Here is a 17,191-nt window from a genome sequence, read left to right as displayed (position 1 = left end):
AACACAAACTCTTTCTGATTACACAAGGAAATGCATTCAATAATAACACATTTCTCAGCTTTCTTCCAACTGCTTCTATAAAATGCTTTTCTGAAAATGCAGTAAGACTCTTGATACCCATGGTTTCAGGAGCCAACTCTGACCCTCAGAAATGGCCTCAGCTTTGAGACAATCCCTTCTCTGCTTGAGTTTCCTCTTGTAAATTGGAGAGGGTTAGTTGGATTCTTGTAGAGCTGAAAGTCACCTCAAAATTCATCTCCTGATTTTGGTGCTTTAGGAGTTGGTGACATTCAGGGATGTGACTGTGGACTTCACCCAGGAGGAGTGGGGTCTCTTGGATCCTCCCCAGAAGGAGTTGTACAAGGAAGTCATGCTGGAGAATGCCCAGAACCTGCTGTCCCTGGGTAAGAACATTTCCTTGGGTAACTCTGAATCTGCAATCAAAGGGCATATCTTCATTTCCTGGGGTGCAGGGTTGGAGGTGTATCATTCAGGAAGGAGGAAGTGCTGGTCTGCTGTGTCCTCATGTGTGTCTTTTCCTTGTGGGATAGAAAACTGAGGGTGTCCTTGGTTGCTCCTGAAGCTCTTACCACTTCTAGGTAGCTTCAAGTCAGAGATGAAACCAGTGTAGAAGCATCTCACCCAAGGAACGACTCTGAGCTTATTTTGGCTGACCTCTACCTGGACACAGACTGGTCGACCAGAGCTCTGAAATTGCTCCCACAGTTATTGCTGCAAATGTCATTCATTCGCAGCAAGCGTCTCTCTGTAGCCCAAAGCCCATGGTTGTTTCTAGTACAGGAAACTTGTCCTTGATCTTCCTTCCTATTGCCCTCACATTCTAGCACCAGTGGTGGGAAAGGAAAGGGAGGGAACCAGCATTTCTTTCCAGATGTTGATTGCCAGATGCTGTGCCTTATGCTTTCTTTACAATACAATTAACAAAAATTTTGTTTAAGAAAAAACTTCCAGGTATTAAGATACTTTGACAATTCTAAATACGCAAATTAATGCAAAAGAACAAGTGAAGAAAAATGTGATTTGCATCCAGATAAAGAACTGATAGAAACATGTATGGCATAATATTACTTCAGGCTCAGTAACACTTTTTATGCAAGTGTGGGCTTAGAACCCTCTGCCAGAATGGAACCTAATGGGACAACAGAAGGGGGAGGGGGAAAAGAGCATTTGACTGTTTGTCCAAAAACGGTGTACAACAGAGTAATGGGACAAACTTTATCAAAGATTTCTTGCATTACAAGCACTAGTGGGTGACCACTGACTCCTATTTCAATAGAATGAGCTGAATCTCAATGGAGCAGCTCTGGATCCTCTCCCCATTCCCTAAAGAGAACTCAATTTCAACCTTCTCTCTTCATCCCTCCATGATTTCCATGCCCAGGGCTTCCAGTTCCCAGAGAAGATATGATCTCGTATTTTAAGCAAAGACAAGTACCCTGGATGCTGGACCAAGAAGGCCTGAGGAGCCACTCTCCAGGTGAGTGAGGTGACAGCAGGGATGTGAGCAGTACTAGTGACTTCTGGGAGTTACCCCGAAGAAAATGCAGGTTTGGGGGAGAAAGACCAGCCTTGGAATTCTTTTTCAGATACTTTTTAGGAAGATCTTTCTCAGATTCTCCTTTGCCAATCACTGAATCTCAGTTTTCCATTTATAAAATGAGTGGGTTAGGATCATGTAGGTCCCTTGCAGTGATTATGTGGGATCCTATAAGAAGTCATTGTTTGCACTTGTCCCAGACGAGCCAGTTATTAGAACTCCTCCAGGTCAGCAAACTTTTAAGTGCCTGCTATCAGCCAGGCCCTGGGCTGTGCCCCAGGAACATAAAGAGAGACAAGGGACTTCCCCTGCTCTGCTGGAGGTCACAGACCACTGGGGCAGACAGTGCACTAGTAAGTCTGTAGAAACCCTCTGGACCAGATAAATTAGATCAATTTAGTGCCTCCCTAAATCACTAAGTAATTAAGGTAATGATGGTTTAAGAAGGAGAGTAAAATTGGGGAGATGATGGTCAAACTGAAATGCCATATCTGGCATTTATACCGCACCTGCTGTGTCATGCAGTGTATCAGTGTTGTCTCATTTTATCCTCATGAGAAGCCTAAGATTTGGATGCTATTTTGTGCCCTTTTTATAAAGTCACTGAGGCAGACAGAGGTCTTGTAAGTGACTAGCAAGTTGCTGAGTTGGGATGAACACTCAGGTCTTGCTGATTGAAGGCCCTGTTCACATTTTTCCCCTTGTACCCTCAGCTCTATTCTGATTCTGAAACAGATGTATTTGAGGTGGACAATGGAAGGAGAGGTGAACAAAGTCCCGTTTAGATGTGCAATGTCATTTCTTTAAATGGTAACCAGTGGAAATTACTTGCCAATTACTATTAAAATGATCTATATTTATATTTGTTATATATGATCTCCTGTGAGAGAGTGGGATTATGGGTTTTCTCCCAGCATGCTCTCTGGCCCTGAGAGCTTCAAGGGAGGTGTGAATTCGGATATCTCATACTAAACCCTGAAATCTCCCAAACGTGTGAACTCCATTGAGTACTTAAATACTTCTTGCTTATATGAGCTCTCTAAAGGTGTGAACACAAGCATTGTATCAATTCCCCTGAGTTAACACTAGGATTCTAATATCTCTCTTGAGTTACCACCTTGTTTCAAGTTGAGTTAACATCAGGATTCCAACAGGTCATGACAAGTATCAAAATAATAATAGCAAAGGTACTGAAAGGCCAATTTCAGATATTACATTATGTTGTTTTCATGTTTGTTTAATAATGTTTAATTCACAAAACGATCATTTTAAAGGATAGAATATCTTCAGTTTTTGTTTGTTTGTTTTATTTTCTTTTACCACTGGTAAAGTAGCTTAACTCACTGACACTACTGGACATTTAACCCACATTGCCAACCAAATCCTTTGAGAGACTGCCATGTGGAAGAAGAGAAATGTAAACAAAGGATAAGTTCCGATTAAAAGACCACCTCAGTATGTCCATGAGTGGGTCTTTAGGGTTCTTTTTGTGGAAGGGTTGTGGCCTCCCATGGGGATTTCAGGATGGCCTCTACTGGGCATTCCTAGTGACTGGTTTTCAAGTAGGCTGCCAGCACTGGGGCAAGAGTGCAGAACCAGGGACTATCATGATCTGGTGATTACAGGTTTCATGAGATGTGATCACTAGGAAACCCAGCAATGAGGGAACTGCTCTGGTGCAGGGAGAGAGCCACTGAGGGCCTTTGCAGGCCCGAGGCCCTTTGTTCATGAATGTCCAACCTTCCTGGAATTCTGGAAACAGTTTGTTGTCAAACTGACAATCTGGAAGACTCTGTGGCACTTAGAAGTCATCAGGATTTGATGGAACCACCCCAGGAAGCCCAAAAGCTGCATGTTCCTGATCATGGTCATTTGAAATCACTGAGAAAGGTTTGTTAAGCTGCATATGTGCACATACTTGTTGTCCAAGGGAGAATTTACCACTTAATACAGCACTGCCACATTTTTGATTCAAATCCCTGGGATCATTGTCTCAATCCTTCAAGGATGTTTTGAACTTCTAAAGGGGAAGACTGCAATAACATGCTCTGTCCTTCCATGCCTCAGAATGATTAACGCTGTTTTAAGGATGAGACATATATTTTTAGATGTGGATGATTTACTGCTTTTTTTTTTTTTAATAATAACTTTTTATTCATCAATCCATGCCAGGGTAATTTTTTTACAACATTATCCCTTGCACTTGCTTCTGTTCCAATTTTTCCCCTCCCTCCCTCCAGCCCCTCCCCTACATGGCAAGCAGTCCTATATATGTTAAATATGTTGCAGTATATCCTAGGTACAATGTATGTTTGCACCGAACAGGTCTCTTGTTGCACAGGGAGAATTGGATTCAGAAGGTAAAAATAACCCAGGAAAAAAAACAAAAATTCCTGCTTTTTTTAAAAAATTGGGTTTGTTAAAATAATGTGGAGGGCAATGTGATGATAAATTTCTAAAAATAAATAAGCCATGATTATCTCCAAGAAGTAAAGCATCAGAACAAAATCACATGTGCCTCAGATAAAAATAGGAAAATCTTCCAGAAAAAACCAACAGCCTTAGTATTCAAATAATGTATCAGAAAAAAAAAATTGAATGGGAGTATATCGGAGTGCAGACACTGAAAGAGAAAAGGAAAAATTTAGAATTTGTCAAAAACTGTAGACAGAGGCTGGCCATTCATAGGATGTCAATTCCAGGCACAGCTGCTGGGATTTGGGTCAAGTGACTCAATCACTCTGAGCTGGTGGCCTGAGGTGTACAAGCAGTGAGAATGAAGGCACTTTCTGTGTGGTCCCAGGTTGTCCAATGTATTTGTGCATCAAGGTCATTGGAAATTAAATCAGTCTTGGGATGTGAGCTATTGGGATTTTTAAGAGATTGATTCTGTCCATTGAAGACTTTTCTCTTGGAACTGCCTCAAATTTATAGGAATGCAAACCATTCTTCAATTTATAAATGGTCAAAGGCTTTAAACAGACAATTTTCAGATGAAAAAATAAAAATCATTTCTAGTCCTATGAAAAAATACTCTAAAACACTGTTGGTCAGAGAAATGTAAATTAAAACAAGGCTGAGGTACCAGATATTTCAGATTGGCTAAGATGACAGGGAAAGATAATGACGTATGTTGAAGGGAATGGGGAAAAACTGGGACAGTAATACATTGTTGGTGGAGTTGTGAATGGATCCAATCATTCTGGAGAACATTATGGAACTGTGCCTTAAGAGCTATCACAATGTGCATACCCTTTGATCCAGCAGTGTATCTACTGAACCTGTGTCCCAAAGAGATTATAAAGAAGGGAAAAAGGCCTTCCACGTGTGCAAAAATGTTTGTAGCCGACTTTTCTGTAGTGGTGAGAGGACTATGAGAATTGAGTAAGCATCACAACCTAGTACTTCACTTAATTTCACCAAATGCTTGAATTTGGTTTTGTTTCTCAATTTTTTCCCTTTTTGATCTGATTTTTCTTGTGCAGCATAAAAATTGTGCAAGTATATATAGAAGAATGGTACATATTTTAACATACATTGGTCAGGGAAGAAAGGTTATAAAAAAATTGGAACACAAGGGATTGCAAGGGTGAATGTTGAAAATGATCTATGCATATATTTTGAAAATAAAGTTTTAGTAAAAAAAAAAAAAGATTTTTCCATTTGACTTTGCCAATACAAAATGACTTAACTTATGTTCATTTTAAGGAGGGAAGGGGATATTATATGTGTGTGTATAGTGTCTATTTGACTGTTTGTTGTTGGTTGTTTTTTCAGAGCAAGAGATCAGCATTGAAATGAAGAACACTACTGAGGAGAAAAGCCTTTCTGTGGTTGAACCTCACAGGCCACCATCCATAAGTGACCTCGCTTTGCCAGAAATCTGTGTTACACAAGAGAAAAGTCAAACTGACAAGACACCGTATGAATGTAACCAATGTGGAAAGGGTTTTAGGAGCAAGGTAGCTCTTATTAGACATAAGACAACCCACAATGGAGAGAAACCTTATAAATGTAACTGTGGAAAGGCTTTTAGATGCAAGATAGATCTTACTTTACAGCAGAGAATCCACACTGGACAGAAACCTTATGAATGTTACCATTGTGGAAAGGGTTTTAGATGCAAGGGACCTTTTATTGTACATCAGAGAATCCACACTGGAGAGAAGCCTTATAAATGTAACCAGTGTGGAAAGGCTTTTAGAGACAAGGGAGATCTTCTTGTACATCAGAGGATCCACACTGGGGAGAAGCCTTATGAATGTATCCAATGTGGAAAGGCTTTTAGATGCAAGAGAAGTCTTTATGGACATCAGGAAATCCATTCTGGAAAGAAATCTTATGTAATTAATGTATATGAAAAGGGTTTTGTAGAAAAATCTGATTGGTTCCTGACAGATTTGTGAAGAAATGTAAAGGCATTAAGATAAGCAGGAAAATGAATTTGGTAGAGAACACTGGGGACAGATCAGCCCACAGAAGTCAGCCAGATCCCTTGTATGAGAAGGTCTTTCTCCTCAAGGCTGGTAGGATTTTGTATCAGAGGTGACTACTAGCAGCCTGGTAGTTTGTAGCCATGGGTTTGGTTTTTGGAACACTGTGGGTGAGTTAGGGGTTCCTTCCATTGCGTTTTCATTTTCTTGTCCAGAAGCGACTAGTTCTCTTTGGCCATTTCCTTCATGAGGGTATCCATTATTTTTAACCAATATCTTTCCCTGAGAGTTCCCATCCTTTGCTTTTCTATATCCCTGCTGTATTTCCCTTCAGTACACTTCCCTTCAGCAAGGGCAGATTTTTTGATTGTTAATTGTTGTTTATTTCATTTCCTCTGGGTTGTCCTTCACTTTGGTATATTTTTATTTCCTGTTTATTCTCTCTTCTCTTTCTTTGGGAAGAGTTATCTCCCAGAATTTCAGTATTCTATTCCTGCATCTTGAAAATGATCAAAAGAAATTCCGAGATCCAAGAATTAAGGAAAGAGTTCTGCCTGGGAAGGAGCCTCTTGATTCAGGGACTTGTGGAGAGCCCAGTCAGAAAAGTCCCAAAAGAGGAGAGCCAGTGAATGATGAGGTGGTAGCTGAGCTTTCTCTTTAAGAGAAGGTTTGGAATTCATTAAGCCCCCTTCCTGTTGGTAAACAGGGCCTGTGGGAGGCTTGTGAAGGAAAGCTTTGCAATATCTTCTCTTGGCTCTGAGTTAAGGAATCGATCAGAGATGAGTCTTCCATCAGGACTTCCTTCCTTTACTGAAAAGTTACCATATGGGTGAAGAAGTTCTCCCTCGAGAAAAAGAGAATCCATGACAATCTCAAAAAAGTGTAAAAGAACAATAACTTCCTCAGTTGGTCACAAGTGAAGAAATCCAGAAAAGTAAAGCTGAAATGTGGGTTACACAAAGACCATGAGGAGGTCAGGGTAGCCCTTCCTAGTTAGAACCAAACATGTCTCAGGTTCACAAAGGCCATTCTCCTTATCAAAAGGTAACTTATTTAGGAGAACAGGTTATAGAGAAAATGAAGAGAAAATAAGAACCAGCAGGGGGAAATATGAAATAGTGGTGAAAGAGCAAAAAGGTTACCCAGGAAAAGAATTGGGAAGACCCCATTAAAGGAACATAACAAACAGGTTGTTACATTGAATGGCAGCCTAGAAGCATAAGGGAATTTAGCAAACTGACCAGTTAGTTATAGTTAGCTCTACTTTATGTATAGTATATACAACTGTAATGAGCCAGAACTCTGGAGAAGCATAATTGAAACAAGGTGTTAACTCAGAGCAATAGGTAAGACAATGGTTACCTAGTTTAGCTGTGAGTTCCCTACTTCAGTACATGTACTCAGTACTTAACATAGTTCTACAAGATTGACACCTACAATGATGTAATTATAATAGAGTATATAAGAGCCAATAAGGACAGGAGGAGAAACATTCATTCTATCTCCCACCTCCCTGAGGTCTTTCTCTCTCTCTCTGATGGACAAGGGGAATGTGGCAAAGAAACATCGAGGAATTGTTAGGGGACAGATAATTCCCTGAGAGCCTCCACCGCTGTGGATCACAGCATCTGAAGGAGTTGCAGGGCAGCCTTTGCTGGCACAGGGGCTGGGAATGAGATAAATTGTGAGCAGAGGGAAGAGAAGGAAGGTCAGCCACTACTTAAATCACTTATTCTAAGGAAGAAACTTCCCATCACCCTCTTGCTTTCCAAGGATCTATCTACCTCACAGATAAAACACAAACTCTTTCTGATTACACAAGGAAATGCATTCAATAATAACACATTTCTCAGCTTTCTTCCAACTGCTTCTATAAAATGCTTTTCTGAAAATGCAGTAAGACTCTTGATGCCCATGGTTTCAGGAGCCAACTCTGACCCTCAGAAATGGCCTCAGCTTTGAGACAATCCCTTCTCTGCTTGAGTTTCCTCTTGTAAATTGGAGAGGATTAGTTGGATTCTTGTAGAGCTGAAAGTCACCTCAAAATTCATCTCCTGATTTTGGTGCTTTAGGAGTTGGTGACATTCAGGGATGTGACTGTGGACTTCACCCAGGAGGAGTGGGGCCTCTTGGACCCTCCCCAGAAGGAGTTGTACAAGGAAGTCATGCTGGAGAATGCCCAGAACCTGCTGTCCCTGGGTAAGAACATTTCCTTGGGTAACTGAATCTGCAATCAAAGGGCGTATCTTCATTTCCTGGGGTGCAAGGTTGGGGATGTATCATTTAAGAAGGAGGAAGTGATGATCTGCTGTGTCCTCATGTGTGTCTTTTCCTTGTGGGATAGAAAACTGAGGGTGTCCTTGGTTGCTCCTGAAGCTCTTACCACTTCTAGGTAGCTTCAAGTCAGAGATGAAACCAGTATAGAAGCATCTCACCCAAGCAACTACTCTGAGCTTATTTTGGCTGACCTCTACCTGGACACAGACTGGTCAACCAGAGCTCTGAAATTGCTCCCACAGTTATTGCTGCAAATGTCATTCATTCGCAGCAAGCATCTCTCTGTAGCCCAAAGCCCACGGTTGTTTCTAGTACAGGAAACTTGTCCTTGATCTTCCTGCTTATTGCCCTCACATTCTAGCACCAGTGGTGGGAAAGGAAAGGAAGGGAACCAGCATTTCTTTCCAGATGTTGATTGCCAGATGCTGTGCCTTATGCTTTCTTTACAATACAATTAACAAAAATTTTGTTTAAGAAAAAACTTCCAGGAAATAAGATACTTTGATAGTTCTAAATACCCAAATTAATGAAAAAGAACAAGTGAAAAAAAATGTGATTTGCATCCAGATAAAGAACTGATAGAAACATGTATGGCATAATATTACTTCAGGCCCAATAACACTTTTTATGCAGGTGTGGGCTTAGAACCCTCTGCCAGAATGGAACCTAATGGGACAACAGAAGGGGGAGGGGGGAAAGAGCATTTGACTGTTTGTCCAAAAAAGGTGTACAACAGAGTAATGGGACAAACTTTATCAAAGATTTCTTGCATTACAAGCACTAGTGGGTGACCACTGACTCCTATTTCAATAGAATGAGTTGACTCTCAATGGAGCAGCTCTGGATCCTCTCCCCATTCCCTAAAAAGAACTCAATTTCAACCTTCTCTCTTCATCCCTCCATGATTTCCATGCCCAGGGCTTCCAGTTCCCAGAGAAGACGTGATCTCGTATTTTAAGCAAAGACAAGTACCCTGGATGCTGGACCAAGAAGGCCTGAGGAGCCACTCTCCAGGTGAGTGAGGTGACAGCAGGGGTGTGAGCAGTACTAGTGACTTCTAGGAGTTACCCCGAAGAAAATGCAGGTTTGGGGAGAAAGACCAGCCTTGGAATTCTTTTTCAGATACTTTTTAGGAAGATCTTTCTCAGATTCTCCTCTGCCAATCACTGAATCTCAGTTTTCCATTTATAAAATGAGTGGGTTAGGATCATGTAGGTCCCTTGCAGTGATTATGTGGGATCCTATAAGAAGTCATTGTTTGCACTTGTCCCAGACGAGCCAGTTCTTAGAACTTCTCCAAGTCAGCAAACTTTTAAGTGCCTGCTATCAGCCAGGCCCTGGGCTGTGTCCCAGGAACATAAAGAGAGCAAGGGACTTCCCCTGCTCTGCTGGAGGTCACAGACCGCTGGGGCAGACAGTGCATTAGTAAGTCTGTAGAAACCCTCTGGACCAGATAAATTAGATCAATTTAGTGCCTCCCTAAATCACTAAGTAATTAAGGTAATGATGGTTTAAGAAGGAGAGTAAAATTGGGGAGATGATGGTCAAACTGAAATGCCATATCTGGCATTTATACCGCACCTGCTGTGTCATGCAGTGTATCAGTGTTGTCTCATTTTATCCTCATGAGAAGCCTAAGATTTGGATGCTATTTTGTGCCCTTTTTATAAAGTCACTGAGGCAGACAGAGATCTTGTAAGTGACTAGCAAGTTGCTGAGTTGGGATGAACACTCAGGTCTTGCTGATTGAAGGCCCTGTTCACATTTTTCCCCTTGTACCCTCAGCTCTATTCTGATTCTGAAACAGATGTATTTGAGGTGGACAATGGAAGGAGAGGTGAACAAAGTCCCGTTTAGATGTGCAATGTCATTTCTTTAAATGGTAACCAGTGGAAATTACTTGCCAATTACTATTAAAATGATCTATATTTATATTTGTTATATATGATCTCCTGTGAGAGAGTGGGATTATGGGTTTTCTCCCAGCATGCTCTCTGGTCCTGAGAGCTTCAAGGGAGGTGTGAATTCGGATATCTCATACTAAACCCTGAAATCTCCCAAACGTGTGAACTCCATTGAGTACTTAAATACTTCTTGCTTATATGAGCTCTCTAAAGGTGTGAACACAAGCATTGTATCAATTCCCCTGAGTTAACACTAGGATTCTAATATCTCTCTTGAGTTACCACCTTGTTTCAAGTTGAGTTAACATCAGGATTCCAACAGGTCATGACAAGTATCACAATAATAATAGCAAAGGTACTGAAAGGCCAATTTCAGATATTACATTATGTTGTTTTCATGTTTGTTTAATAATGTTTAATTCACAAAACGATCATTTTAAAGGATAGAATATCTTCAGTTTTTGTTTGTTTTGTTTTGTTTTACCACTGGTAAAGTAGCTTAACTCACTGACACTACTGGACATTTAACCCACATTGCCAACCAAATCCTTTGAGAGACTGCCATATGGAAGAAGAGAAATGTAAACAAAGGATAAGTTCCGATTAAAAGACCACCTCAGTATGTCCATGAGTGGGTCTTTAGGGTTCTTTTTGTGGAAGGGTTATGGCCTCGCATGGGGATTTCAGGATGGCCTCTACTGGGGATTCCTAGTGACTGGTTTTCAAGTAGGCTGCCAGCACTGGGGCAAGAGTGCAGAACCAGGGACTATCATGATCTGGTGATTACAGGTTTCATGAGATGTGATCACTAGGAAACCCAGCAATGAGGGAACTGCTCTGGTGCAGGGAGAGAGCCACTGAGGGCCTTTGCAGGCCCGAGGCCCTTTGTTCATGAATGTCCAACCTTCCTGGAATTCTGGAAACAGTTTGTTGTCAAACTGACAATCTGGAAGACTCTGTGGCACTTAGAAGTTATCAGGATTTGATGGAACCACCCCAGAAGCCCAAAAGCTGCATGTTCCTGATCATGGTCATTTGAAATCACTGAGAAAGGTTTGTTAAGCTGCATATGTGCACATACTTGTTGTCCAAGGGAGAATTTACCACTTGACACAGCACTGGCACATTTTTGGATCAAATCCCTTGGATCATTGTCTTAGTTCTTTGAGGATGTTTTCAATTTCTAAAGGGGAAGGTTGCAATAGCATGCTCTGTCCTTCCATGCCTCAGAATGATTAACAGTGTTTTCAAGATGAGTTATATATTTTCAGATGTGGATGATTTCCTGCATTTTTTAAAAAATTGGGTTTGTTAAAAGGATGTGGCAGGGAATGTAATGATAAATTGCTAAAAATAAATAAGCCATGATTATCTCAAAGAAGTAAAGCATCAGAACAAAATCACATATACCTCAGATAATATAAGAACATCCATGAAAAAAACTCTGCAGTGTTATTATTCATATAATGTGTCAGAAAAAAAAATTGAATGTGATTATGTAAGAGTGCAGACACTGAAAAAGAAAAGGAAAAATTTAGAATTTGTCAAATATTGTAGGCAGAGGCTGGCCATACACAGGGTGTGAATTCCAGGCACATTCACTCAATCCCTCTGAGATGGTGGCCTGAGGTGTACAAGTAGTGAGAATGAAGGTTCTTTCTGTGTTGTCCCAGGATGACTGTGAGAATCCAATGTATTTGTGCATGAAGGTCATTAGAAATTAAATCAGTCTTGGGATGTGAGCTGCTGGATTTTTAAGTGATTGATTCTGCCCATTGAAGACTTTTGTCTTGGAACTGCCTCAAATTTATAAGAATGCAAGCCATTCTCCAATTGATAAATGGTTCAAGGATTTGAACAGACAATTTTCCGATGAAAAAATAAAAATCATTTCTAGTCATATGAAAAAATGCTCTAAATCACTATTTTTCAGAGAAATGTAAATTAAGACACCTCTGAGGTACCAGATATTTCAGATTGGCTAAGATAACAGGGAAAGATAATGATGTATGTTGAAGGGAATGGGGAAAATCTGAGACACTGATACATTGTTGGTGGAGTTGTGAATTGATCTATCACACTGTGCCTATCCTTTGATCCAGCAGTGTCTCTACTGAACCTGTATCCCAAACAGATTATAAAGATCTGGAAAGGCCTTCTACATGGGCAAAAATGTTTGTAGCAGCCTTTTCTGTAATAAAGAGAGGACTATGGGGATTGAGAAAGCATTATAATGTAGTATTTCACCTATTTTTTTGTAGTTTGCTTGCATTTGGTTTTGTTTCTCATTTTTTCCCTTTTTGATCTGATTTTTCTTGTGCAGCATAAAAATTGTGGAAGTATATATAGAAGAATGGTACATATTTTAACATCCATTGGATTACTTGCTATATAGAGGAGGAATGTGGGGGAAGAACGTGAGAAAAAAAATTGGAACACAAGGGATTGCAAGGTTGAATGTTGAAAATAATCTATGCATATAATTTGAAAATAAATTTTAGTTAAAAAAAGAAACAAGATTTTTCTCTTTTGAATTTACCAATAAAAAATAATTTATGTTCATTTGATGGAGGGAAGGAGATATTAATATATATGTGTGTATAGTGTCTATTTGACTGTTTTTTGTTGGTTGTTTTTTTTAGAGCAAGAGGTCAGCATTGAAATGAAAGACCCTACTGAGGAGATAAGCCTTTCTGTGGGAGAACCTCAGAGGCCACCATCCATACGTCTATGTCAATTCACTTGGAGAGAAATCGGTATTACACAAGAGAAAAGTCAAACTGACAAGAAATGTTATGAATGTAACCAATGTGGAAAGACTTTTAGAAAAAATGCATTTCTTATTATACATGAGAGAATCCACACTGGAGAGAAACCTTATGATTGTAACCACTGTGGAAAGGCTTTTACAACCAAGGGAAATCTTACTGAACATCAGAGAATCCACACTGGAGAGAAACCTTATGAATGTAACCAGTGTGGAAAGGCTTTTACAACCAAGGGAAATCTTAATGAACATCAGAGAATCCACACTGGAGAGAAACCTTATGAATGTAACCACTGTGGAAAGGCTTTTAGCAGCAAGGGACCTCTTATTAGACATGAGAGAACCCACACTAGAGAGAAATTTTATGAATGTAACCAGTGTGGAAAGGCTTTTGCAAGCAAGAGAAATCTTATTGAACATCAGAGAATCCATACTGGGGAGAAACCTTATGAATGTAAACACTGTGGAAAGGCTTTTAGAAGCAAGGAACATCTTATTACGCATCAGAGAATCCACAATGGAAAGAAACGTTATGAATGTAACCACTGTGCAAAGACTTTTAGAAGCAAGGAACATCTTATTGCGCATCAGAGAATCCACACTGGAGAGAAACCTTATGAATGTAAATACTGTGGAAAGGCTTTTACAAGGAAGGCACATCTTACTGCGCATCAGAGAATCCACACTGGAGAGAAACCTTATGAATGTAAATACTGTGGAAAGGCTTTTACAAGGAAGTCACATCTTACTGAACATCAGAGAATCCACACTGGAGAGAAACCTTATGAATGTAACCACTGTGGAAAGGCTTTTAGAAACAAGAGTAATGTTATTGAACATCAGAGAATCCATAATGGAGAGAAACCTTATGAATGTAACCACTGTGAAAAGGCTTTTAGAAGCAAGGGAAAGCTTACTGAACATCACAGAATCCACACTGGAGAGAAATCTTATGAGTGTAACCACTGTGGAAAGGCTTTTAGAACCAAGAGCGAACTTATTAGACATGAGAGAATCCACACTAGAGAGAAACCTTATGAATGTAACCAGTGTGGAAAGGCTTTTAGCAGTAAGGGATATCTTATTATACATGACAGAATCCACACTGGAGAGAAACCTTATGAATGTAACCAGTGTGGGAAGGCTTTTACACAAAAGGGCCATCTTATTATACATCAGAGAATCCACACTGGGGAGAAATGTCATGATTGTAAGCAATGTGGAAAGGCTTTTAGAAGCGAGGAAGATTTTATTACACATCAGAGAACCCACACTGGAGAGAAACCTTATGTATGTAACCAGTGTGGAAAGGGTTTTGCCAGCAAAGCATATCTTAATATACATGAGAGAATCCATACTGGAGAGAAACCTTATGAGTGTAACCAGTGTGGAAAGGCTTTTAAAGACAAGGGATATCTTAATATACATGAGAGAATCCATACTGGAGAGAAACCTTATGAATGTAACCAGTGTGGAACGGCTTTTAGAAGGAAACGATATCTTACTGAACATCAGAGAATCCACACTGGAGAGAAATCTTATGAATGTAAGCAGTGTGGAAAGGCTTTTAGACAAAGGGCATCTCTTACTGAACATCAGAGAATCCACTCTGGAGAGAAACCTTTTGAATGTAACCAGTGTGGAAAAGGTTTTAGAGGAAAAGGAGAGCTTACTGTACATCAGAGAATCCACACTGGAGAGAAACCTTATGAATGTAACCAGTGTGGAAAGGGGTTTAGAAGGAAGGGACATCTTACTGAACATCAGAGAATCCACACTGGAGAGAAACCTTATGAATGTATCCAGTGTGGAAAGGGTTTTAGCCGCAAGAAAAATCTTATTACACATGAGAGAATACACACTGGGGAGAAACCTTAGGAATGTAACCGCTGTGGAAAGGCTTTTATACTAAAGGACTATCTTATTCTCCATAAGAGCATCTGCACTTTTGAAAATCCTTATGAATGTAACCAATGTGGAAACTTTTAGATTCCGGAGAAGTCTTTATGGACATCAGAAAATCCACACTGGAGGAAAATTTTATGTAAGTAATGAATATGGAAAGAGTTTTGAAGAAAAATCTGATTGGTTCTTGCCAGCTTTGTGAAGAAATGTAAAGGCATTAAAATAAGGAGGAAAATGAATTTGGTAGAGAGCACTGGGACAGAACAGCCTGCAGAAGTCAGCCAGATCCTTTATATGAGAAGGTCTTTCTTCTCATGACTTGTATTGTTTTGTGCTTCTGCATTGAATTGTTCAACAATATAGGTACTGTCTTTGGAGTCAGTAACCATGGGTTTTTTTCTCGTGAGAATGTATAAAAACTTTGCTTTGCTTCTAGAGATCTTTCCAGCTTTTTTTATTAAATAGTGAACCCTCACCATTTCTGAACCACACGCAAGGAAAGATAATGACGTATGTTGAAGGGAATCGTGGGAAAATTGGGACACTAATACATTGTTGGTAGAGTCGTGAATTGATCCAGTCATTCTGGAAAGCAATATGGAACTATGCCCAAAGGGCTATCACAGTGTGCGTAACCTTTGATCCAGCAGTGTCTCCACTGAACTTGTATCCCAAAGAGATTATAAAGAAGGGAAAAGGCCTTCCACATAAGCAAAAATGTTTGTAGCTGCCTTTTCTGTAGTGGAGAGAGGGCTGTGGAGATTAAGAAAGCATCATAACCTAGTATTTCACCTTTTTTTTTTTTTTGGTAGTTTGCTTGCATTGGTTTTCTTTCTCCTTTTTTCCCCCTTTTTCATCAGATTTTTCTTCCACAGCATAAAAGTTGTGTAAGTATGTATAGAAGAATGGTACATGTTTTAACATACATTGGATTACTTGCTATATAAAGGAGGGGATTGGGGAAGGAAGGGAGAAACAATTTGGAAAACAAGGTATTGCAAGGGTGAATGTTGACAATGATCTATGCATATATTTTGAAAATAAAGGTTTCATTAAAAAAAAGAAATAAGATTTTTCTCTTTTGGCTTTGCAAACAAAAAATAACAATTTGTGTTCATTTGATGGAGGGAAAGGGATATGAATATATATATGTGTGTATAGTGTCTATTTGACTGTTTGTTGTAGGTTGTTTTTTCAGAGCAAGGGTTCAGAGTTGAAATGAAGGACACTACTGAGAAGAAAAGCCTTTCTGTGGTAGAACCTCACAGGCCACCATCCATAAGTCCCTGTGACTTTACTTGGAGAGAAATCTGTGTTACACAAGAGAAAAGTCAAACTGACAAGAAACCTTATGAATGTAACCAGTGTGGAAAGTGTTTTAGATAAAAGGGAATTCTTATTAGACATGAGAGAATCCACACTGGAGAGAAACCTTATGAATGTAACCAATGTGGAAAGGCTTTTTACACAAAAGGATTTTCAAATCCAAACTGTGATAATTTCCTGGAAAATAGTGTCCAGACTCTTTTTTTTTCCAACATGTTTTTCATGGAGTCCAATGATTCTCAGATTGTCTCTACTGGATCTGTTTTCCAGGTCTGTAGTCTTCCCCAGAAGGTATTTCACATTCTTTTCCATTGTTTGATTTTTTTGGATTTGTTTGACTGATTCTTCTTGTCTCCTCGAGTCATTCAATTCCAATTGTTCAATTCTGATTTTCAGTGAAGTATTTTCTTCACTCACTTTTTAAAAATCTTTTTCTAATTGTCCCATTGAGTTCTTTTGTTCTGTGGAATTTTTTTCCATTTCGCCAATTTTGTTTTTTAGAGAGCTATCGAATCCAAACTGAGGAAAAACCTTAATACTTATTATATATTACTCTTGAATGTGAGAAGTCTTTTTGGACGTCAGAAAATCCATCCTGGAGGGAAATCTTATGTAAGTAATGAATATGCAAAGGGTTTTGTAGAAAAATTTGATTGCTTCTTGCCAGATTTGTGAAGAAATGTAAAGGCATTAAAATAAGCAGGAAAATGAAATTGGTAGAGAACACTAGGAGAGATCAGCCTATAGAAGTCAGCCAGATCCCTTGTATGAGAAGATCTTTCTTCTCATGATTTGTAGGACTTTGTGCTTTTAAATTGAATTGTTCAATGTAACTGCTACTGCCTTTGGAGTCAGAAACCATGAGGTTTTTTGTTTTGTTTTTGTGTAGGGGATCTCTGAATTCTTTCCTTTGTAATTTCAGTTTTTCTCTGTTTACAAGTTCTGCCCAGTTCTCTTGAATTGTTTTCTTCATCCTTGAGTCCATTTCCCCTCCAAGTATGTGTTTCTGGGAGATCCATGG

General features: G+C 39.5%; 1 protein-coding gene across 20 annotated transcripts in view; it reads left to right on the top strand.

Moving 5' to 3' along the window:
* Positions 1-15,913, top strand: part of LOC127552244 (zinc finger protein 420-like) — a 270,922-nt gene extending 255,009 nt beyond the window's left edge. For 6 of the 20 annotated variants that reach the window (XM_051982819.1, XM_051982816.1, XM_051982818.1 and 3 more), the window contains one exon: positions 12,815-15,913. In XM_051982819.1, the coding sequence (XP_051838779.1) occupies positions 12,815-14,817 (2,003 nt within the window). In that variant the 3' untranslated portion in view covers positions 14,818-15,913. Of the gene's footprint in view, positions 1-277; positions 405-1,402; positions 1,499-5,335; positions 5,521-8,063; positions 8,191-9,186; positions 9,283-12,814 lie in introns of all 20 variants that reach the window. The other 14 variants (XM_051982829.1, XM_051982827.1, XM_051982831.1 and 11 more) reach the window with 4 other exon arrangements.
* The last annotated feature ends 1,278 nt before the right edge of the window (positions 15,914-17,191 follow it).

This window comes from Antechinus flavipes, chromosome 2, assembly GCF_016432865.1.
Source record: "Antechinus flavipes isolate AdamAnt ecotype Samford, QLD, Australia chromosome 2, AdamAnt_v2, whole genome shotgun sequence".
Taxonomy (NCBI): Eukaryota; Metazoa; Chordata; class Mammalia; order Dasyuromorphia; family Dasyuridae; genus Antechinus; species Antechinus flavipes.
Note: the sequence above shows the minus strand (reverse complement) of the source record. Positions and strands in the feature narration are given on the sequence as shown.